The 27,684-nt window shown below is 45.6% G+C and overlaps 1 protein-coding gene across 1 annotated transcript in view; it reads right to left on the reverse strand.

Moving 5' to 3' along the window:
• Nucleotides 1–27,684, reverse strand: part of LOC141157657 (telomeric repeat-binding factor 2-interacting protein 1-like) — a 43,867-nt gene that overhangs the window by 10,874 nt on the left and 5,309 nt on the right. The window contains exon 2 of the mRNA XM_073645185.1: nucleotides 23,009–23,112. Within this exon, the coding sequence (XP_073501286.1) occupies nucleotides 23,009–23,112 (104 nt within the window). The remainder of the gene's footprint in view (nucleotides 1–23,008; nucleotides 23,113–27,684) is intronic.

Below are 27,684 nucleotides of genomic sequence, written 5' to 3' on the forward strand. Positions count from 1 at the left end.
TATTCTGCTGGTGCAGTTACTGTGTACATACATTACATTAGTGATCCTGAGTTACATCCTGTATTATACCCCAGAGCTGCACTCACTATTCTGCTGGTGCAGTTACTGTGTACATACATTACATTACTGATCCTGAGTTACATCCTGTATTATACTCCAGAGCTGCACTCACTATTCTGCTGGTGCAGTCACTGTGTACATACATTACATTACTGATCCTGAGTTACATCTTGTATTATACCCCAGAGCTGCACTCACTATTCTGCTGGTGCAGTCACTGTGTACATACATTACATTACTGATCCCGAGTTACATCCTGTATTATAGTCCAGAGCTGCACTCCCTATTCTGCTGGTGCAGTCACTGTGTACATACATTACATTACTGATCCTGAGTTACATCCTGTATTATACCCCAGAGCTGCACTCACTATTCTGCTGGTGCAGTCACGGTGTACATACATTACATTACTGATCCTGAGTTACATCCTGTATTATAGTCCAGAGCTGCACTCCCTATTCTGCTGGTGCAGTCACTGTGTACATACATTACATTACTGATCCTGAGTTACATCCTATATTATACTCCAGAGCTGCACTCACTATTCTGCTGGTGCAGTCACTGTGTACATACATTACATTACTGATCCGGAGTTACATCCTGTATTATACCCCAGAGCTGCACTCACTATTCTGCTGGTGCAGTCACTGTGTACATACATTACATTACTGATCCTGAGTTACATCCTGTATTATACTCCAGAGCTGCACTCACTATTCTGCTGGTGCAGTCACTGTGTACGTACATTACATTACTGATCCTGAGTTACATCCTGTATTATACCCCAGAGCTGCAGTCACTATTCTGCTGGTGCAGTCACTGTGTACATACATTACATTACTGATCCTGAGTTACCTCCTGTATTATACTCCAGAGCTGCACTCACTATTCTGCTGGTGCAGTCACTGTGTACATTACATTACTGATCCTGAGTTACATCCTGTATTATACTCCAGAGCTGCACTCACTATTCTGCTGGTGCAGTCACTGTGTACATACATTACATTACTGATCCTGAGTTACATCCTGTATTATACTCCAGAGCTGCACTCACTATTCTGCTGGTGCAGTCACTGTGTACATACATTACATTACTGATCCTGAGTTACATCCTGTATTATACCCCAGAGCTGCACTCACTATTCTGCTGGTGCAGTCACGGTGTACATACATTACATTACTGATCCTGAGTTACATCCTGTATTATAGTCCAGAGCTGCACTCCCTATTCTGCTGGTGCAGTCACTGTGTACATACATTACATTACTGATCCTGAGTTACATCCTGTATTATACTCCAGAGCTGCACTCACTATTCTGCTGGTGCAGTCACTGTGTACATTACATTACTGATCCTGAGTTACATCCTGTATTATACTCCAAAGCTGCACTCACTATTCTGCTGGTGCAGTCACAGTGTACATACATTACATTACTGATCCTGAGTTACCTCCTGTATTATACTCCAGAGCTGCACTCACTATTCTGCTGGTGCAGTCACTGTGTACATACATTACATTACTAATCCTGAGTTACCTCCTGTATTATACTCCAGAGCTGCACTCACTATTCTGCTGGTGCAGTCACTGTGTCCATACATTACATTACTGATCCTGAGTTACTTCCTGTATTATACTCCAGAGCAGCACTCACTATTCTGCTGGTGCAGTCACTGTGTACATACATTACTGATCCTGAGTTACATCCTGTATTATACTCCAGAGCTGCACTCACTATTCTGCTGGTGCAGTCACTGTGTACATACATTACATTACTGATCCTGTATTATACCCCAGAGCTGCACTCACTATTCTGCTGGTGCAGTCACTGTGTACATACATTACATTACTGATCCTGAGTTACATCCTGTATTATACCCCAGAGCTGCACTCACTATTCTGCTGGTGCAGTCACGGTGTACATACATTACATTACTGATCCTGAGTTACATCCTGTATTATAGTCCAGAGCTGCACTCCCTATTCTGCTGGTGCAGTCACTGTGTACATACATTACATTACTGATCCTGAGTTACATCCTATATTATACTCCAGAGCTGCACTCACCATTCTGCTGGTGCAGTCACTGTGTACATACATTACATTACTGATCCGGAGTTACATCCTGTATTATACCCCAGAGCTGCACTCACTATTCTGCTGGTGCAGTCACTGTGTACGTACATTACATTACTGATCCTGAGTTACATCCTGTATTATACTCCAGAGCTCCACTCACTATTCTGCTGGTGCAGTCACTGTGTACATACATTACATTACTGATCCTGAGTTACCTCCTGTATTATACTCCAGAGCTGCACTCACTATTCTGCTGGTGCAGTCACTGTGTACATACATTACATTACTGATCCTGAGTTACATCCTGTATTACACTCCAGTGCTGCACTCACTATTCTGCTGGTGCAGTCACTGTGTACATTACATTACTGATCCTGAGTTACATCCTGTATTATACTCCAGAGCTGCACTCACTATTCTGCTGGTGCAGTCACTGTGTACATACATTACATTACATTACTGATCCTGAGTTACATCCTGTATTACACTCCAGAGCTGCACTCACTATTCTGCTGGTGCAGTCACTGTGTACATACATTACATTACTGATCCTGAGTTACATCCTGTATTATAGTCCAGAGCTGCACTCCCTATTCTGCTGGTGCAGTCACTGTGTACATACATTACATTACTGATCCTGAGTTACATCCTGTATTATACTCCAGAGCTGCACTCACTATTCTGCTGGTGCAGTCACTGTGTACATTACATTACTGATCCTGAGTTACATCCTGTATTATACTCCAAAGCTGCACTCACTATTCTGCTGGTGCAGTCACAGTGTACATACATTACATTACTGATCCTGAGTTACCTCCTGTATTATACTCCAGAGCTGCACTCACTATTCTGCTGGTGCAGTCACTGTGTACATACATTACATTACTAATCCTGAGTTACCTCCTGTATTATACTCCAGAGCTGCACTCACTATTCTGCTGGTGCAGTCACTGTGTCCATACATTACATTACTGATCCTGAGTTACTTCCTGTATTATACTCCAGAGCAGCACTCACTATTCTGCTGGTGCAGTCACTGTGTACATACATTACTGATCCTGAGTTACATCCTGTATTATACTCCAGAGCTGCACTCACTATTCTGCTGGTGCAGTCACTGTGTACATACATTACATTACTGATCCTGTATTATACCCCAGAGCTGCACTCACTATTCTGCTGGTGCAGTCACTGTGTACATACATTACATTACTGATCCTGAGTTACATCCTGTATTATACCCCAGAGCTGCACTCACTATTCTGCTGGTGCAGTCACGGTGTACATACATTACATTACTGATCCTGAGTTACATCCTGTATTATAGTCCAGAGCTGCACTCCCTATTCTGCTGGTGCAGTCACTGTGTACATACATTACATTACTGATCCTGAGTTACATCCTATATTATACTCCAGAGCTGCACTCACCATTCTGCTGGTGCAGTCACTGTGTACATACATTACATTACTGATCCGGAGTTACATCCTGTATTATACCCCAGAGCTGCACTCACTATTCTGCTGGTGCAGTCACTGTGTACGTACATTACATTACTGATCCTGAGTTACATCCTGTATTATACTCCAGAGCTGCACTCACTATTCTGCTGGTGCAGTCACTGTGTACATACATTACATTACTGATCCTGAGTTACATCCTGTATTATACTCCAGAGCTGCACTCACTATTCTGCTGGTGCAGTCACTGTGTACATACATTACATTACTGATCCTGAGTTACATCCTGTATTACACTCCAGTGCTGCACTCACTATTCTGCTGGTGCAGTCACTGTGTACATTACATTACTGATCCTGAGTTACATCCTGTATTATACTCCAGAGCTGCACTCACTATTCTGCTGGTGCAGTCACTGTGTACATACATTACATTACTGATCCTGAGTTACATCCTGTATTACACTCCAGAGCTGCACTCACTATTCTGCTGGTGCAGTCACTGTGTACATACATTACATTACTGATCCTCAGTTACATCCTGTATTATACTCCAGAGCTGCACTCACTATTCTGCTGGTGCAGTCACTGTGTACATACATTACATTACTGATCCTCAGTTACCTCCTGTATTATACTCCAGAGCTGCACTCACTATTCTGCTGGTGCAGTCACTGTGTACATACATTACATTACTAATCCTGAGTTAGCTCCTGTATTATACTCCAGAGCTGCACTCACTATTCTGCTGGTGCAGTCACTGTGTACATACATTACATTACTAATCCTGAGTTACCTCCTGTATTATACTCCAGAGCTGCACTCACTATTCTGCTGGTGCAGTCACTGTGTACATTACATTACTGATCCTGAGTTACTTCCTGTATTATACTCCAGAGCTGCACTCACTATTCTGCTGGTGCAGTCACTGTGTACATACATTACTGATCCTGAGTTACATCCTGTATTATACTCCAGAGCTGCACTCACTATTCTGCTGGTGCAGTCACTGTGTACATACATTACATTACTGATCCGGAGTTACATCCTGTATTATACTCCAGAGCTTCACTCACTATTCTGCTGGTGCAGTCACCGTGTACATACATTACATTAATGATCCTGAGTTACATCCTGTATTATACTCCAGAGCTGCACTCACTATTCTGCTGGTGCAGTCACTGTGTACATACATTACATTACTGATCCTGAGTTACATCCTGTATTATACCCCAGAGCTGCACTCACTATTCTGCTGGTGCAGTCACTGTGTACATACATTACATTACTGATCCTGAGTTACCTCCTGTATTATACTCCAGAGCTGCACTCACTATTCTGCTGGTCCAGTCACTGTGTACATACATTACATTACTGATCCTGAGTTACATCCTGTATTATACTCCAGAGCTGCACTCACTATTCTGCTGGTGGAGTCACTGTGTACATACATTACATTACTGATCCTGAGTTACATCCTGTATTATACTCCAGAGCTGCACTCACTATTCTGCTGGTGCAGTCACTGTGTACATTACATTACTGATCCTGAGTTACATCCTGTATTATACTCCAGAGCTGCACTCCTATATGGTGCAGTCACGGTGTACATACATTACATTACTGATCCTGAGTTACATCCTGTATTACACTCCAGAGCTGCACTCACTATTCTGCTGGTGCAGTCACTGTGTACATTACATTACTGATCCTGAGTTACATCCTGTATTATACTCCAGAGCTGCACTCACTATTCTGCTGGTGCAGTCACTGTGTACATACATTACATTACTGATCCTGAGTTACATCCTGTATTACACTCCAGAGCTGCACTCACTATTCTGCTGGTGCAGTCACTGTGTACATACATTACATTACTGATCCTGAGTTACATCCTGTATTATACTCCAGAGCTGCACTCACTATTCTGCTGGTGCAGTCACTGTGTACATACATTACATTACTGATCCTGAGTTACATCCTGTATTACACTCCAGAGCTGCACTCACTATTCTGCTGGTGCAGTCACTGTGTACATACATTACATTACTGATCCTGAGTTACATCCTGTATTATACTCCAGAGCTGCACTCACTATTCTGCTGGTGCAGTCACTGTGTACATACATTACATTACTGATCCTGAGTTACATCCTGTATTATACTCCAGAGCTGCACTCACTATTCTGCTGGTGCAGTCACTGTGTACATACATTACATTACTGATCCTGAGTTACATCCTGTATTACACTCCAGAGCTGCACTCACTATTCTGCTGGTGCAGTCACTGTGTACATACATTACATTACTGATCCTGAGTTACATCCTGTATTATACTCCAGAGCTGCACTCACTATTCTGCTGGTGCAGTCACTGTGTACATACATTACATTACTGATCCTGAGTTACCTCCTGTATTATACTCCAGAGCTGCACTCACTATTCTGCTGGTGCAGTCACTGTGTACATACATTACATTACTGATCCTGAGTTACATCCTGTATTATACTCCAGAGCTGCACTCACTATTCTGCTGGTGCAGTCACTGTGTACATACATTACATTACTGATCCTGAGTTACATCCTGTATTACACTCCAGAGCTGCACTCACTATTCTGCTGGTGCAGTCACTGTGTACATACATTACATTACTGATCCTTAGTTACATCCTGTATTATACTCCAGAGCTGCACTCACTATTCTGCTGGAGCAGTCACTGTGTACATACATTACATTACTGATCCTGAGTTACCCCCTGTATTATACTCCAGAGCTGCACTCACTATTCTGCTGGTGCAGTCACTGTGTACATACATTACATTACTGATTCTGAGTTACCTCCTGTATTATACTCCAGAGCTGCACTCACTATTCTGCTGGTGCAGTCACTGTGTACATACATTACATTACTAATCCTGAGTTACCTCCTGTATTATACTCCTGAGCTGCACTCACTATTCTGCTGGTGCAGTCACTGTATACATACATTACATTACTGATCCTGAGTTACATCCTGTATTATACTCCAGAGCTGCACTCACTATTCTGCTGGTGCAGTCACTGTGTACGTACATTACATTACTGATCCTGAGTTACCTCCTGTATTATACTCCAGAGCTGCACTCACTATTCTGCTGGTGCAGTCACTGTGTACATTACATTACTGATCCTGAGTTACATCCTGTATTATACTCCAGAGCTGCACTCACTATTCTGCTGGTGCAGTCACAGTGTACATACATTACATTACTGATCCTGAGTTACCTCCTGTATTATACTCCAGAGCTGCACTCACTATTCTGCTGGTGCAGTCACTGTGTACATACATTACATTACTAATCCTGAGTTACCTCCTGTATTATACTCCAGAGCTGCACTCACTATTCTGCTGGTGCAGTCACTGTGTCCATACATTACATTACTGATCCTGAGTTACTTCCTGTATTATACTCCAGAGCTGCACTCACTATTCTGCTGGTGCAGTCACTGTGTACATACATTACTGATCCTGAGTTACATCCTGTATTATACTCCAGAGCTGCACTCACTATTCTGCTGGTGCAGTCACTGTGTACATACATTACATTACTGATCCTGAGTTACATCCTGTATTATACTCCAGAGCTACACTCACTATTCTGCTGGTGCAGTCACCGTGTACATACATTACATTACTGATCCTGAGTTACCTCCTGTATTATACTCCAGAGCTGCACTCACTATTCTGCTGGTGCAGTCACTGTGTACATACATTACATTACTGATCCTGAGTTACCTCCTGTATTATACTCCAGAGCTGCACTCACTATTCTGCTGGTGCAGTCACTGTGTACATACATTACATTACTGATCCTGAGTTACATCCTGTATTATACTCCAGAGCTGCACTCACTATTCTGCTGGTGCAGTCACTGTGTACATACATTACATTACTGATCCTGAGTTACATCCTGTATTATACCCCAGAGCTGCACTCACTATTCTGCTGGTGCAGTCACTGTGTACATACATTACATTAGTGATCCTGAGTTACATCCTGTATTATACCCCAGAGCTGCACTCACTATTCTGCTGGTGCAGTCACTGTGTACATACATTACTGATCCTGAGTTACATCCTGTATTATGCTCCAGAGCTGCACTCACTATTCTGCTGGTGCAGTCACTGTGTACATACATTACATTACTGATCCTGAGTTACATCCTGTATTATACCCCAGAGCTGCACTCACTATTCTGCTGGTGCAGTCACTGTGTACATACATTACATTAGTGATCCTGAGTTACATCCTGTATTATACCCCAGAGCTGCACTCACTATTCTGCTGGTGCAGTTACTGTGTACATACATTACATTAGTGATCCTGAGTTACATCCTGTATTATACCCCAGAGCTGCACTCACTATTCTGCTGGTGCAGTTACTGTGTACATACATTACATTACTGATCCTGAGTTACATCCTGTATTATACTCCAGAGCTGCACTCACTATTCTGCTGGTGCAGTCACTGTGTACATACATTACATTACTGATCCTGAGTTACATCTTGTATTATACCCCAGAGCTGCACTCACTATTCTGCTGGTGCAGTCACTGTGTACATACATTACATTACTGATCCCGAGTTACATCCTGTATTATAGTCCAGAGCTGCACTCCCTATTCTGCTGGTGCAGTCACTGTGTACATACATTACATTACTGATCCTGAGTTACATCCTGTATTATACCCCAGAGCTGCACTCACTATTCTGCTGGTGCAGTCACGGTGTACATACATTACATTACTGATCCTGAGTTACATCCTGTATTATAGTCCAGAGCTGCACTCCCTATTCTGCTGGTGCAGTCACTGTGTACATACATTACATTACTGATCCTGAGTTACATCCTATATTATACTCCAGAGCTGCACTCACTATTCTGCTGGTGCAGTCACTGTGTACATACATTACATTACTGATCCGGAGTTACATCCTGTATTATACCCCAGAGCTGCACTCACTATTCTGCTGGTGCAGTCACTGTGTACATACATTACATTACTGATCCTGAGTTACATCCTGTATTATACTCCAGAGCTGCACTCACTATTCTGCTGGTGCAGTCACTGTGTACGTACATTACATTACTGATCCTGAGTTACATCCTGTATTATACCCCAGAGCTGCAGTCACTATTCTGCTGGTGCAGTCACTGTGTACATACATTACATTACTGATCCTGAGTTACCTCCTGTATTATACTCCAGAGCTGCACTCACTATTCTGCTGGTGCAGTCACTGTGTACATTACATTACTGATCCTGAGTTACATCCTGTATTATACTCCAGAGCTGCACTCACTATTCTGCTGGTGCAGTCACTGTGTACATACATTACATTACTGATCCTGAGTTACATCCTGTATTATACTCCAGAGCTGCACTCACTATTCTGCTGGTGCAGTCACTGTGTACATACATTACATTACTGATCCTGAGTTACATCCTGTATTATACCCCAGAGCTGCACTCACTATTCTGCTGGTGCAGTCACGGTGTACATACATTACATTACTGATCCTGAGTTACATCCTGTATTATAGTCCAGAGCTGCACTCCCTATTCTGCTGGTGCAGTCACTGTGTACATACATTACATTACTGATCCTGAGTTACATCCTGTATTATACTCCAGAGCTGCACTCACTATTCTGCTGGTGCAGTCACTGTGTACATTACATTACTGATCCTGAGTTACATCCTGTATTATACTCCAAAGCTGCACTCACTATTCTGCTGGTGCAGTCACAGTGTACATACATTACATTACTGATCCTGAGTTACCTCCTGTATTATACTCCAGAGCTGCACTCACTATTCTGCTGGTGCAGTCACTGTGTACATACATTACATTACTAATCCTGAGTTACCTCCTGTATTATACTCCAGAGCTGCACTCACTATTCTGCTGGTGCAGTCACTGTGTCCATACATTACATTACTGATCCTGAGTTACTTCCTGTATTATACTCCAGAGCAGCACTCACTATTCTGCTGGTGCAGTCACTGTGTACATACATTACTGATCCTGAGTTACATCCTGTATTATACTCCAGAGCTGCACTCACTATTCTGCTGGTGCAGTCACTGTGTACATACATTACATTACTGATCCTGTATTATACCCCAGAGCTGCACTCACTATTCTGCTGGTGCAGTCACTGTGTACATACATTACATTACTGATCCTGAGTTACATCCTGTATTATACCCCAGAGCTGCACTCACTATTCTGCTGGTGCAGTCACGGTGTACATACATTACATTACTGATCCTGAGTTACATCCTGTATTATAGTCCAGAGCTGCACTCCCTATTCTGCTGGTGCAGTCACTGTGTACATACATTACATTACTGATCCTGAGTTACATCCTATATTATACTCCAGAGCTGCACTCACCATTCTGCTGGTGCAGTCACTGTGTACATACATTACATTACTGATCCGGAGTTACATCCTGTATTATACCCCAGAGCTGCACTCACTATTCTGCTGGTGCAGTCACTGTGTACGTACATTACATTACTGATCCTGAGTTACATCCTGTATTATACTCCAGAGCTCCACTCACTATTCTGCTGGTGCAGTCACTGTGTACATACATTACATTACTGATCCTGAGTTACCTCCTGTATTATACTCCAGAGCTGCACTCACTATTCTGCTGGTGCAGTCACTGTGTACATACATTACATTACTGATCCTGAGTTACATCCTGTATTACACTCCAGTGCTGCACTCACTATTCTGCTGGTGCAGTCACTGTGTACATTACATTACTGATCCTGAGTTACATCCTGTATTATACTCCAGAGCTGCACTCACTATTCTGCTGGTGCAGTCACTGTGTACATACATTACATTACATTACTGATCCTGAGTTACATCCTGTATTACACTCCAGAGCTGCACTCACTATTCTGCTGGTGCAGTCACTGTGTACATACATTACATTACTGATCCTGAGTTACATCCTGTATTATAGTCCAGAGCTGCACTCCCTATTCTGCTGGTGCAGTCACTGTGTACATACATTACATTACTGATCCTGAGTTACATCCTGTATTATACTCCAGAGCTGCACTCACTATTCTGCTGGTGCAGTCACTGTGTACATTACATTACTGATCCTGAGTTACATCCTGTATTATACTCCAAAGCTGCACTCACTATTCTGCTGGTGCAGTCACAGTGTACATACATTACATTACTGATCCTGAGTTACCTCCTGTATTATACTCCAGAGCTGCACTCACTATTCTGCTGGTGCAGTCACTGTGTACATACATTACATTACTAATCCTGAGTTACCTCCTGTATTATACTCCAGAGCTGCACTCACTATTCTGCTGGTGCAGTCACTGTGTCCATACATTACATTACTGATCCTGAGTTACTTCCTGTATTATACTCCAGAGCAGCACTCACTATTCTGCTGGTGCAGTCACTGTGTACATACATTACTGATCCTGAGTTACATCCTGTATTATACTCCAGAGCTGCACTCACTATTCTGCTGGTGCAGTCACTGTGTACATACATTACATTACTGATCCTGTATTATACCCCAGAGCTGCACTCACTATTCTGCTGGTGCAGTCACTGTGTACATACATTACATTACTGATCCTGAGTTACATCCTGTATTATACCCCAGAGCTGCACTCACTATTCTGCTGGTGCAGTCACGGTGTACATACATTACATTACTGATCCTGAGTTACATCCTGTATTATAGTCCAGAGCTGCACTCCCTATTCTGCTGGTGCAGTCACTGTGTACATACATTACATTACTGATCCTGAGTTACATCCTATATTATACTCCAGAGCTGCACTCACCATTCTGCTGGTGCAGTCACTGTGTACATACATTACATTACTGATCCGGAGTTACATCCTGTATTATACCCCAGAGCTGCACTCACTATTCTGCTGGTGCAGTCACTGTGTACGTACATTACATTACTGATCCTGAGTTACATCCTGTATTATACTCCAGAGCTGCACTCACTATTCTGCTGGTGCAGTCACTGTGTACATACATTACATTACTGATCCTGAGTTACATCCTGTATTATACTCCAGAGCTGCACTCACTATTCTGCTGGTGCAGTCACTGTGTACATACATTACATTACTGATCCTGAGTTACATCCTGTATTACACTCCAGTGCTGCACTCACTATTCTGCTGGTGCAGTCACTGTGTACATTACATTACTGATCCTGAGTTACATCCTGTATTATACTCCAGAGCTGCACTCACTATTCTGCTGGTGCAGTCACTGTGTACATACATTACATTACTGATCCTGAGTTACATCCTGTATTACACTCCAGAGCTGCACTCACTATTCTGCTGGTGCAGTCACTGTGTACATACATTACATTACTGATCCTCAGTTACATCCTGTATTATACTCCAGAGCTGCACTCACTATTCTGCTGGTGCAGTCACTGTGTACATACATTACATTACTGATCCTCAGTTACCTCCTGTATTATACTCCAGAGCTGCACTCACTATTCTGCTGGTGCAGTCACTGTGTACATACATTACATTACTAATCCTGAGTTAGCTCCTGTATTATACTCCAGAGCTGCACTCACTATTCTGCTGGTGCAGTCACTGTGTACATACATTACATTACTAATCCTGAGTTACCTCCTGTATTATACTCCAGAGCTGCACTCACTATTCTGCTGGTGCAGTCACTGTGTACATTACATTACTGATCCTGAGTTACTTCCTGTATTATACTCCAGAGCTGCACTCACTATTCTGCTGGTGCAGTCACTGTGTACATACATTACTGATCCTGAGTTACATCCTGTATTATACTCCAGAGCTGCACTCACTATTCTGCTGGTGCAGTCACTGTGTACATACATTACATTACTGATCCGGAGTTACATCCTGTATTATACTCCAGAGCTTCACTCACTATTCTGCTGGTGCAGTCACCGTGTACATACATTACATTAATGATCCTGAGTTACATCCTGTATTATACTCCAGAGCTGCACTCACTATTCTGCTGGTGCAGTCACTGTGTACATACATTACATTACTGATCCTGAGTTACATCCTGTATTATACCCCAGAGCTGCACTCACTATTCTGCTGGTGCAGTCACTGTGTACATACATTACATTACTGATCCTGAGTTACCTCCTGTATTATACTCCAGAGCTGCACTCACTATTCTGCTGGTCCAGTCACTGTGTACATACATTACATTACTGATCCTGAGTTACATCCTGTATTATACTCCAGAGCTGCACTCACTATTCTGCTGGTGGAGTCACTGTGTACATACATTACATTACTGATCCTGAGTTACATCCTGTATTATACTCCAGAGCTGCACTCACTATTCTGCTGGTGCAGTCACTGTGTACATTACATTACTGATCCTGAGTTACATCCTGTATTATACTCCAGAGCTGCACTCCTATATGGTGCAGTCACGGTGTACATACATTACATTACTGATCCTGAGTTACATCCTGTATTACACTCCAGAGCTGCACTCACTATTCTGCTGGTGCAGTCACTGTGTACATTACATTACTGATCCTGAGTTACATCCTGTATTATACTCCAGAGCTGCACTCACTATTCTGCTGGTGCAGTCACTGTGTACATACATTACATTACTGATCCTGAGTTACATCCTGTATTACACTCCAGAGCTGCACTCACTATTCTGCTGGTGCAGTCACTGTGTACATACATTACATTACTGATCCTGAGTTACATCCTGTATTATACTCCAGAGCTGCACTCACTATTCTGCTGGTGCAGTCACTGTGTACATACATTACATTACTGATCCTGAGTTACCTCCTGTATTATACTCCAGAGCTGCACTCACTATTCTGCTGGTGCAGTCACTGTGTACATACATTACATTACTGATCCTGAGTTACATCCTGTATTATACTCCAGAGCTGCACTCACTATTCTGCTGGTGCAGTCACTGTGTACATACATTACATTACTGATCCTGAGTTACATCCTGTATTACACTCCAGAGCTGCACTCACTATTCTGCTGGTGCAGTCACTGTGTACATACATTACATTACTGATCCTGAGTTACATCCTGTATTATACTCCAGAGCTGCACTCACTATTCTGCTGGTGCAGTCACTGTGTACATACATTACATTACTGATCCTGAGTTACCTCCTGTATTATACTCCAGAGCTGCACTCACTATTCTGCTGGTGCAGTCACTGTGTACATACATTACATTACTGATCCTGAGTTACATCCTGTATTATACTCCAGAGCTGCACTCACTATTCTGCTGGTGCAGTCACTGTGTACATACATTACATTACTGATCCTGAGTTACATCCTGTATTACACTCCAGAGCTGCACTCACTATTCTGCTGGTGCAGTCACTGTGTACATACATTACATTACTGATCCTTAGTTACATCCTGTATTATACTCCAGAGCTGCACTCACTATTCTGCTGGAGCAGTCACTGTGTACATACATTACATTACTGATCCTGAGTTACCCCCTGTATTATACTCCAGAGCTGCACTCACTATTCTGCTGGTGCAGTCACTGTGTCCATACATTACATTACTGATTCTGAGTTACCTCCTGTATTATACTCCAGAGCTGCACTCACTATTCTGCTGGTGCAGTCACTGTGTACATACATTACATTACTGATCCTGAGTTACCTCCTGTATTATACTCCAGAGCTGCACTCACTATTCTGCTGGTGCAGTCACTGTGTACATTACATTACTGATCCTGAGTTACATCCTGTATTATACTCCAGAGCTGCACTCACTATTCTGCTGGTGCAGTCACAGTGTACATACATTACATTACTGATCCTGAGTTACCTCCTGTATTATACTCCAGAGCTGCACTCACTATTCTGCTGGTGCAGTCACTGTGTACATACATTACATTACTAATCCTGAGTTACCTCCTGTATTATACTCCAGAGCTGCACTCACTATTCTGCTGGTGCAGTCACTGTGTCCATACATTACATTACTGATCCTGAGTTACTTCCTGTATTATACTCCAGAGCTGCACTCACTATTCTGCTGGTGCAGTCACTGTGTACATACATTACTGATCCTGAGTTACATCCTGTATTATACTCCAGAGCTGCACTCACTATTCTGCTGGTGCAGTCACTGTGTACATACATTACATTACTGATCCTGAGTTACATCCTGTATTATACTCCAGAGCTACACTCACTATTCTGCTGGTGCAGTCACCGTGTACATACATTACATTACTGATCCTGAGTTACCTCCTGTATTATACTCCAGAGCTGCACTCACTATTCTGCTGGTGCAGTCACTGTGTACATACATTACATTACTGATCCTGAGTTACCTCCTGTATTATACTCCAGAGCTGCACTCACTATTCTGCTGGTGCAGTCACTGTGTACATACATTACATTACTGATCCTGAGTTACATCCTGTATTATACTCCAGAGCTGCACTCACTATTCTGCTGGTGCAGTCACTGTGTACATACATTACATTACTGATCCTGTATTATACCCCAGAGCTGCACTCACTATTCTGCTGGTGCAGTCACTGTGTACATACATTACATTACTGATCCTGAGTTACATCCTGTATTATACCCCAGAGCTGCACTCACTATTCTGCTGGTGCAGTCACGGTGTACATACATTACATTACTGATCCTGAGTTACATCCTGTATTATAGTCCAGAGCTGCACTCACTATTCTGCTGGTGCAGTCACTGTGTACATACATTACATTACTGATCCTGAGTTACATCCTATATTATACTCCAGAGCTGCACTCACTATTCTGCTGGTGCAGTCACTGTGTACATACATTACATTACTGATCCTGAGTTACATCCTGTATTATACTCCAGAGCTGCACTCACTATTCTGCTGGTGCAGTCACTGTGTACATACATTACATTACTGATCCGGAGTTACATCCTGTATTATACCCCAGAGCTGCACTCACTATTCTGCTGGTGCAGTCACTGTGTACGTACATTACATTACTGATCCTGAGTTACATCCTGTATTATACTCCAGAGCTGCACTCCTATATGGTGCAGTCACTGTGTACATACATTACATTACTGATCCTGAGTTACCTCGTGTATTATACTCCAGGGCTGCACTCACTATTCTGCTGGTGCAGTCACTGTGTACATACATTACATTACTGATCCTGAGTTACATCCTGTATTACACTCCAGTGCTGCACTCACTATTCTGCTGGTGCAGTCACTGTGTACATTACATTACTGATCCTGAGTTACATCCTGTATTATACTCCAGAGCTGCACTCACTATTCTGCTGGTGCAGTCACTGTGTACATACATTACATTACTGATCCTGAGTTACATCCTGTATTACACTCCAGAGCTGCACTCACTATTCTGCTGGTGCAGTCACTGTGTACATACATTACATTACTGATCCTGAGTTACATCCTGTATTATACTCCAGAGCTACACTCACTATTCTGCTGGTGCAGTCACTGTGTACATACATTACATTACTGATCCTGAGTTACCTCCTGTATTATACTCCAGAGCTGCACTCACTATTCTGCTGGTGCAGTCACTGTGTACATACATTACATTACTGATCCTGAGTTACATCCTGTATTACACTCCAGAGCTGCACTCACTGTTCTGCTGGTGCAGTCACTGTGTACATACATTACATTACTGATCCTGAGTTACATCCTGTATTACACTCCAGAGCTGCACTCACTATTCTGCTGGTGCAGTCACTGTGTACATACATTACATTACTAATCCTGAGTTACCTCCTGTATTATACTCCAGAGCTGCACTCACTATTCTGCTGGTGCAGTCACTGTGTACATACATTACATTACTAATCCTGAGTTACCTCCTGTATTATACTCCAGAGCTGCACTCACTATTCTGCTGGTGCAGTCACTGTGTACATACATTGCATTACTGATCCTGAGTTACATCCTGTATTATACTCCAGAGCTGCACTCACTATTCTGCTGGTGCAGTCACTGTGTACGTACATTACATTACTGATCCTGAGTTACCTCCTGTATTATACTCCAGAGCTGCACTCACTATTCTGCTGGTGCAGTCACTGTGTACATTACATTACTGATCCTGAGTTACATCCTGTATTATACTCCAGAGCTGCACTCACTATTCTGCTGGTGCAGTCACTGTGTACATACATTACATTACTGATCCTGAGTTACATCCTGTATTATACTCCAGAGGTGCACTCACTATTCTGCTGGTGGAGTCACTGTGTACATACATTACATTACTGATCCCGAGTTACATCCTGTATTATACTCCAGAGCTGCACTCACTATTCGGCTGGTGCAGTCACTGTGTACATACATTACATTACTGAACCTGAGTTACCTCCTGTATTATACCCCAGAGTTGCACTCACTACTCTGCTGGTGCAGTCACTGTGTACATACATTACATTACTGATCCTGAGTTACATCCTGTATTATACTCCAGAGCTGCACTCACTATTCTGCTGGTGCAGTCACTGTGTACATACATTACATTACTGATCCTGAGTTACCTCCTGTATTATACTCCAGAGCTGCACTCACTATTCTGCTGGTGCAGTCACTGTGTACATACATTACATTACTGATCCTGAGTTACATCCTGTATTATACTCCAGAGCTGCACTCACTATTCTGCTGGTGCAGTCACTGTGTACATACATTACATTACTGATCCTGTATTATACCCCAGAGCTGCACTCACTATTCTGCTGGTGCAGTCACTGTGTACATACATTACATTACTGATCCTGAGTTACATCCTGTATTATACCCCAGAGCTGCACTCACTATTCTGCTGGTGCAGTCACGGTGTACATACATTACATTACTGATCCTGAGTTACATCCTGTATTATAGTCCAGAGCTGCACTCACTATTCTGCTGGTGCAGTCACTGTGTACATACATTACATTACTGATCCTGAGTTACATCCTATATTATACTCCAGAGCTGCACTCACTATTCTGCTGGTGCAGTCACTGTGTACATACATTACATTACTGATCCGGAGTTACATCCTGTATTATACCCCAGAGCTGCACTCACTATTCTGCTGGTGCAGTCACTGTGTACGTACATTACATTACTGATCCTGAGTTACATCCTGTATTATACTCCAGAGCTGCACTCCTATATGGTGCAGTCACTGTGTACATACATTACATTACTGATCCTGAGTTACCTCGTGTATTATACTCCAGGGCTGCACTCACTATTCTGCTGGTGCAGTCACTGTGTACATACATTACATTACTGATCCTGAGTTACATCCTGTATTACACTCCAGTGCTGCACTCACTATTCTGCTGGTGCAGTCACTGTGTACATTACATTACTGATCCTGAGTTACATCCTGTATTATACTCCAGAGCTGCACTCACTATTCTGCTGGTGCAGTCACTGTGTACATACATTACATTACTGATCCTGAGTTACATCCTGTATTACACTCCAGAGCTGCACTCACTATTCTGCTGGTGCAGTCACTGTGTACATACATTACATTACTGATCCTGAGTTACATCCTGTATTATACTCCAGAGCTACACTCACTATTCTGCTGGTGCAGTCACTGTGTACATACATTACATTACTGATCCTGAGTTACCTCCTGTATTATACTCCAGAGCTGCACTCACTATTCTGCTGGTGCAGTCACTGTGTACATACATTACATTACTGATCCTGAGTTACATCCTGTATTACACTCCAGAGCTGCACTCACTATTCTGCTGGTGCAGTCACTGTGTACATACATTACATTACTGATCCTGAGTTACATCCTGTATTACACTCCAGAGCTGCACTCACTATTCTGCTGGTGCAGTCACTGTGTACATACATTACATTACTAATCCTGAGTTACCTCCTGTATTATACTCCAGAGCTGCACTCACTATTCTGCTGGTGCAGTCACTGTGTACATACATTACATTACTAATCCTGAGTTACCTCCTGTATTATACTCCAGAGCTGCACTCACTATTCTGCTGGTGCAGTCACTGTGTACATACATTGCATTACTGATCCTGAGTTACATCCTGTATTATACTCCAGAGCTGCACTCACTATTCTGCTGGTGCAGTCACTGTGTACGTACATTACATTACTGATCCTGAGTTACCTCCTGTATTATACTCCAGAGCTGCACTCACTATTCTGCTGGTGCAGTCACTGTGTACATTACATTACTGATCCTGAGTTACATCCTGTATTATACTCCAGAGCTGCACTCACTATTCTGCTGGTGCAGTCACTGTGTACATTACATTACTGATCCTGAGTTACCTCCTGTATTATACTCCAGAGCTGCACTCACTATTCTGCTGGTGCAGTCACTGTGTCCATACATTACATTACTGATCCTGAGTTACTTCCTGCATTATACTCCAGAGCTGCACTCACTATTCTGCTGGTGCAGTCACTGTGTACATACATTACATTACTGATCCTGAGTTACATCCTGTATTATACTCCAGAGCTTCACTCACTATTCTGCTGGTGCAGTCACCGTGTACATACATTACATTACTGATCCTGAGTTACATCCTGTATTATACTCCAGAGCTGCACTCACTATTCTGCTGGTGCAGTCACTGTGTACATACATTACATTACTGATCCTGAGTTACATCCTGTATTATACCCCAGAGCTGCACTCACTATTCTGCTGGTGCAGTCACTGTGTACATACATTACATTACTGATCCTGAGTTACATCCTGTATTATACTCCAGAGGTGCACTCACTATTCTGCTGGTGGAGTCACTGTGTACATACATTACATTACTGATCCCGAGTTACATCCTGTATTATACTCCAGAGCTGCACTCACTATTCGGCTGGTGCAGTCACTGTGTACATACATTACATTACTGAACCTGAGTTACCTCCTGTATTATACCCCAGAGTTGCACTCACTACTCTGCTGGTGCAGTCACTGTGTACATACATTACATTACTGATCCTGAGTTACATCCTGTATTATACTCCAGAGCTGCACTCACTATTCGGCTGGTGCAGTCACTGTGTACATACATTACATTACTGAACCTGAGTTACCTCCTGTATTATACCCCAGAGCTGCACTCACTACTCTGCTGGTGCAGTCACTGTGTACATACATTACATTACTGATCCTGAGTTACATCCTGTATTATACTCCAGAGCTGCATTCACTATTCTGCTGGTGCAGTCACTGTGTACATACATTACATTATTGATCCTGAGTTACATCCTGTATTATACCCCAGAGCTGCACTCACTATTCTGCTGGTGCAGTCACTGTGTACATACATTACATTACTGATCCTGAGTTACATCCTATATTATACTCCAGAGCTGCACTCACTATTCTGCTGGTGCAGTCACTGTGTACATACATTACATTACTGATCCTGAGTTACATCCTGTATTATACCCCAGAGCTGCACTCACTATTCTGCTGGTGCAGTCACTGTGTACATACATTACATTACTGATCCTGAGTTACATCCTATATTATACTCCAGAGCTGCACTCACTATTCTGCTGGTGCAGTCACTGTGTACATACATTACATTACTGATCCTGAGTTACATCCTGTATAATACTCCAGAGCTGCACTCACTATTCTGCTGGTGCAGTCACTGTGTACATACATTACATTACTGATCCTGAGTTACATCCTGTATTATACTCCAGAGCTGCATTCACTATTCTGCTGGTGCAGTCACTGTGTACATACATTACATTATTGATCCTGAGTTACATCCTGTATTATACCCCAGAGCTGCACTCACTATTCTGCTGGTGCAGTCACTGTGTACATACATTACATTACTGATCCTGAGTTACATCCTATATTATACTCCAGAGCTGCACTCACTATTCTGCTGGTGGAGTCACTGTGTACATACATTACATTACTGATCCTGAGTTACATCCTGTATAATACTCCAGAGCTGCACTCACTATTCTGCTGGTGCAGTCACTGTGTAAATACATTACATTACTGATCCTGAGTTACATCCTGTATTATACTCCAGAGCCGCACTCACTATTCTGCTGGTGCAGTCACTGTGTACATACATTACATTACTGATCCTGAGTTACATCCTGTATAATACTCCAGAGCTGCACTCACTATTCTGCTGGTGCAGTCACTGTGTACATACATTACATTACTGATCCTGAGTTACATCCTGTATTATACCCCAGAGCTGCACTCACTATTCTGCTGGTGCAGTCACTGTGTACATACATTACATTACTGAACCTGAGTTACCTTCTGTATTATACCCCAGAGCTGCACTCACTATTCTGCTGGTGGAGTCACTGTGTACATACATTACATTACTGATCCTGAGTTACATCCTGTATTATACTCCAGAGCTGCACTCACTATTCTGCTGGTGCAGTCACTGTGTACATACATTACATTACTGATCCTGAGTTACATCCTGTATTATACTCCAGAGCTGCACTCACTATTCTGCTGGTGCAGTCACTGTGTACATACATTACATTACTGATCCTGAGTTACATCCTGTATTATACCCCAGAGCTGCACTCACTATTCTGCTGGTGCAGTCACTGTGTACATACATTACATTACTGATCCTGAGTTACATCCTGTATTATACTCCAGAGCTGCACTCACTATTCTGCTGGTGCAGTCACTGTGTACATACATTACATTACTGATCCTGAGTTACATCCTGTATTATACCCCAGAGCTGCACTCACTATTCTGCTGGTGCAGTCACTGTGTACATACATTACATTACTGATCCTGAGTTACATCCTGTATTATACCCCAGAGCTGCACTCACTATTCTGCTGGTGCAGTCACTGTGTACATACATTACATTACTGATCCTGAGTTACATCCTGTATTATACTCCAGAGCTGCACTCACTATTCTGCTGGTGCAGTCATTGTGTACATACATTACATTACTGATCCTGAGTTACATCCTGTATTATACCCCAGAGCTGCACTCACTATTCTGCTGGTGCAGTCACTGTGTACATACATTACATTACTGATCCTGAGTTACATCCTGTATTATACTCCAGAGCTGCACTCACTATTCTGCTGGTGCAGTCACTGTGTACATACATTACATTACTGTTCCTGAGTTACCTCCTGTATTATAATCCAGAGCTGCACTCACTATTCTGCTGGTGCAGTCACTGTGTACATACATTACATTACTGATCCTGAGTTACATCCTGTATTATACTCCAGAGCTGCACTCACTATTCTGCTGGTGCAGTCACTGTGTACATACATTACATTACTGTTCCTGAGTTACCTCCTGTATTATACTCCAGAGCTGCACTCACTATTCTGCTGGTGCAGTCACTGTGTACATACATTACATTACTGATCCTGAGTTACATCCTGTATTATACTCCAGAGCTGCACTCACTATTCTGCTGGTGCAGTCACTGTGTACATACATTACATTACTGATCCTGAGTTACATCCTGTATTATACTCCAGAGCTGCACTCACTATTCTGCTGGTGCAGTCACTGTGTACATACATTACATTACTGATCCTGAGTTACCTCCTGTATTATACTCCAGAGCTGCACTCACTATTCTGCTGGTGCAGTCACTGTGTACATACATTACATTACTGATCCTGAGTTACATCCTGTATTATACTCCAGAGCTGCACTCACTATTCTGCTGGTGCAGTCACTGTGTACATACATTACATTACTGTTCCTGAGTTACCTCCTGTATTATACTCCAGAGCTGCACTCACTATTCTGCTGGTGCAGTCACTGTGTACATACATTACATTACTGATCCTGAGTTACCTCCTGTATTATACTCCAGAGCTGCACTCACTATTCTGCTGGTGCAGTCACTGTGTACATACATTACATTACTGATCCTGAGTTACCTCCTGTATTATACTCCAGAGCTGCATTCACTATTCTGCTGGTGCAGTCACTGTGTACATACATTACATTACTGATCCTGAGTTACATCCTGTATTATACTCCAGAGCTGCACTCCCTATTCTGCTGGTGCAGTCACTGTGTACATACATTACATTACTGATCCTGAGTTACATCCTGTATTATACTCCAGAGCTGCACTCACTATTCTGCTGGTGCAGTCACTGTGTACATAAATTACATTACTGATCCTGAGTTACCTCCTGTATTATACTCCAGAGCTGCACTCACTATTGTGCAGTGTCAGAGCTGACTCTCAGCTGTTAGTGTGAAGGGGTCACAAACTTTACCCAATAATATTGGTGGATTCTGTGTTCTCTGTACCTCAAACTCCATGTTGGCGATCTCGAATATCTGCAGCTCTTCCGAGTGGTCGGTGTCCTGGTCCTCGGGCGGCTGCTTAGTTATAGATGTGGATTCTTTCTTCCCTGAAGAAACAGAGACACAACAAGCCCAGGGAAACCGTCAGTAATGGAGCGGCACACACGGACACAACAAGCCCAGGGAAACCGTCAGTAATGGAGCGGCACACACGGACACAACAAGCCCAGGGAAACCGTCAGTAATGGAGCGGCATACACGGACACAACAAGCCCAGGGAAACCGTCAGTAGTGGAGCGGCATACACGGACACAACAAGCCCAGGGAAACCGTCAGTAATGGAGCGGCACACACACAGACACAACAAGCCCAGGGAAACCGTCAGTAATGGAGCGGCACACACACGGACACAACAAGCCCAGGGAAACCGTCAGTAGTGGAGCGGCACACACGGACACAACAAGCCCAGGGAAACCGTCAGTAATGGAGCGGCACACACGGACACAACAAGCCCAGGGAAACCGTCAGTAGTGGAGCGGCATACACGGACACAACAAGCCCAGGGAAACCGTCAGTAGTGGAGCGGCATACACGGACACAACAAGCCCAGGGAAACCGTCAGTAATGGAGCGGCACACACAGACACAACAAGCCCAGGGAAACCGTCAGTAATGGAGCGGCACACACACGGACACAACAAGCCCAGGGAAACCGTCAGTAGTGGAGCGGCACACACGGACACAACAAGCCCAGGGAAACCGTCAGTAATGGAGCGGCACACACAGACACAACAAGCCCAGGGAAACCGTCAGTAGTGGAGCGGCATACACGGACACAACAAGCCCAGGGAAACCGTCAGTAATGGAGCGGCACACACGGACAAAACAAGCCCAGGGAAACCGTCAGTAATGGAGCGGCACACACGGACACAACAAGCCCAGGGAAACCGTCAGTAATGGAGCGGCACACACGGACACAACAAGCCCAGGGAAACCGTCAGTAATGGAGCGGCACACACGGACACAACAAGCCCAGGGAAACCGTCAGTAATGGAGCGGCACACACGGACACAACAAGCCCAGGGAAACCGTCAGTAGTGGAGCGGCACACACGGACACAACAAGCCCAGGGAAACCGTCAGTAATGGAGCGGCACACACAGACACAACAAGCCCAGGGAAACCGTCAGTAGTGGTGCGGCATACACGGACACAACAAGCCCAGGGAAACCGTCAGTAATGGAGCGGCACACACGGACAAAACAAGCCCAGGGAAACCGTCAGTAGTGGAGCGGCATACACGGACACAACAAGCCCAGGGAAACCGTCAGTAATGGAGCGGCACACACAGACACAACAAGCCCAGGGAAACCGTCAGTAGTGGAGCGGCACACACGGACACAACAAGCCCAGGGAAACCGTCAGTAATGGAGCGGCACACACAGACACAACAAGCCCAGGGAAACCGTCAGTAGTGGAGCGGCATACACGGACACAACAAGCCCAGGGAAACCGTCAGTAATGGAGCGGCACACACGGACAAAACAAGCCCAGGGAAACCGTCAGTAATGGAGCGGCACACACGGACACAACAAGCCCAGGGAAACTGTCAGTAATGGAGCGGCACACACGGACACAACAAGCCCAGGGAAACCGTCAGTAGTGGAGCGGCACACACGGACACAACAAGCCCAGGGAAACCGTCAGTAATGGAGCGGCACACACGGACACAACAAGCCCAGGGAAACCGTCAGTAATGGAGCGGCACACACGGACACAACAAGCCCAGGGAAACCGTCAGTAATGGAGCGGCACACACACGGACACAACAAGCCCAGGGAAACCGCCAGTAGTGGAGCGGCACACACGGACACAACAAGCCCAGGGAAACCGTCAGTAATGGAGCGGCACACACGGACACAACAAGCCCAGGGAAACCGTCAGTAGTGGAGCGGCACACACGGACACAACAAGCCCAGGGAAACCGTCAGTAATGGAGCGGCACACACAGACACAACAAGCCCAGGGAAACCGTCAGTAGTGGAGCGGCATACACGGACACAACAAGCCCAGGGAAACCGTCAGTAATGGAGCGGCACACACGGACAAAACAAGCCCAGGGAAACCGTCAGTAGTGGAGCGGCACACACGGACACAACAAGCCCAGGGAAACCGTCAGTAATGGAGCGGCACACACAGACACAACAAGCCCAGGGAAACCGTCAGTAGTGGAGCGGCATACACGGACACAACAAGCCCAGAGAAACCGTCAGTAATGGAGCGGCACACACACGGACACAACAAGCCCAGGGAAACCGTCAGTAATGGAGCGGCACACACAGACACAACAAGCCCAGGGAAACCGTCAGTAGTGGAGCGGCACACACGGACACAACAAGCCCAGGGAAACCGTCAGTAATGGAGCGGCACACACAGACACAACAAGCCCAGGGAAACCGTCAGTAGTGGAGCGGCATACACGGACACAACAAGCCCAGGGAAACCGTCAGTAATGGAGCGGCACACACGGACAAAACAAGCCCAGGGAAACCGTCAGTAATGGAGCGGCACACACGGACACAACAAGCCCAGGGAAACCGTCAGTAATGGAGCGGCACACACGGACACAACAAGCCCAGGGAAACCGTCAGTAATGGAGCGGCACACACGGACACAACAAGCCCAGGGAAACCGTCAGTAATGGAGCGGCACACACGGACACGAGCCAGATGATGATATATTTTGCACTACATTAAATATGCTTTTTTTTTTGCGTTTCACCTTTTTAGAGCAAAAAGTCAGATAATCCTTTAGCATGCTGCAGGCTAAGGCCACGTTCACACGCTCAGTATTTGGTCAGTATTTTACATCAGTATTTGTAAGCTAAAACCAGGAGTGGAACAATCAGAGGGAAAGTATAATAGAAACGCGTCACCACTTCTGGATTTATCACCCACTCCTGGTTTTGGCTTATAAAATACTGATGTAAAATACTGAACGTGTGAACGTGGCCTAAATCTTCATCTGCACAGAAGTACGAGATCAATTCATCTAGAGCGCAGATAAAGTGCAGCCTGCACCGCGCTATCCCGCAGCCTGCACCGCGCTCCACGCTATCCCGCAGCCTGCACCGCGCTCCACGCTATCCCGCAGCCTGCACCGCGCTATCCCGCAGCCTGCACCGCGCTATCCCGCAGCCTGCACCGCGCTCCGCGCAGCCTGCACCGCGCTCCGCGCTATCCCGCAGCCTGCACCGCGCTCCGCGCTATCCCGCAGCCTGCACCGCGCTCCGCGCTATCCCGCAGCCTGCACCGCGCTATCCCGCAGCCTGCACCGCGCTATCCCGCAGCCTGCACCGCGCTCCACGCTATCCCGCAGACTGCACCGCGCTATCCCGCAGACTGCACCGCGCTCCACGCTATCCCGCAGACTGCACCGCGCTCCACGCTATCCCGCAGACTGCACCGCGCTCCACGCTATCCCGCAGACTGCACCGCGCTCCGCGCTATCCCGCAGCCTGCACCGCGCTCCGCGCTATCCCGCAGCCTGCTCCGCGCTATCCCGCAGCCTGCACCGCGCTATCCCGCAGCCTGCACCGCGCTCCGCGCTATCCCGCAGCCTGCACCGCGCTCCGCGCTATCCCGCAGCCTGCACCGCGCTATCCCGCAGCCTGCACCGCGCTATCCCGCAGCCTGCACCGCGCTCCGCGCTATCCCGCAGCCTGCACCGCGCTCCGCGCTATCCCGCAGCCTGCACCGCGCTCCGCGCTATCCCGCAGCCTGCACCGCGCTCCGCGCTATCCCGCAGCCTGCACCGCGCTCCGCGCTATCCCGCAGCCTGCACCGCGCTCCGCGCTATCCCGCAGCCTGCACCGCGCTATCCCGCAGCCTGCACCGCGCTCCGCGCTATCCCGCAGCCTGCACCGCGCTCCGCGCTATCCCGCAGCCTGCACCGCGCTCCGCGCTATCCCGCAGCCTGCACCGCGCTCCGCGCTATCCCGCAGCCTGCACCGCGCTATCCCGCAGCCTGCACCGCGCTCCACGCTATCCCGCAGACTGCACCGCGCTATCCCGCAGACTGCACCGCGCTCCACGCTATTCTGCAGACTGCACCGCGCTCCACGCTATCCCGCAGACTGCACCGCGCTCCACGCTATCCCGCAGACTGCACCGCGCTCCACGCTATCCCGCAGACTGCACCGCGCTCCACACTATTCTGCAGACTGCACTGCGCTCCACGCTATCCCGCAGACTGCACCGCGCTCCACGCTATTCTGCAGACTGCACCGCGCTCCACGCTATCCCGCAGACTGCACCGCGCTCCACGCTATCCCGCAGACTGCACCGCGCTCCACGCTATTCTGCAGACTGCACCGCGCTCCACGCTATCCCGCAGACTGCACCGCGCTCCACGCTATCCCGCAGACTGCACCGCGCTCCACACTATTCTGCAGACTGCACCGCGCTCCACGCTATCCCGCAGACTGCACCGCGCTCCACGCTATTCTGCAGACTGCACCGCGCTCCACGCTATCCCGCAGACTGCACCGCGCTCCACGCTATTCTGCAGACTGCACCGCGCTCCACGCTATTCTGCAGACTGCACCGCGCTCCACGCTATCCCGCAGACTGCACCGCGCTCCACGCTATCCCGCAGACTGCACCGCGCTCCACGCTATCCC

This window comes from Phyllobates terribilis, unplaced genomic scaffold, assembly GCF_046119375.1.
Source record: "Phyllobates terribilis strain yellow unplaced genomic scaffold, ASM4611937v1 Scaffold_8__6_contigs__length_399053987, whole genome shotgun sequence".
In the NCBI taxonomy this organism is placed as follows: Eukaryota; Metazoa; Chordata; class Amphibia; order Anura; family Dendrobatidae; genus Phyllobates; species Phyllobates terribilis.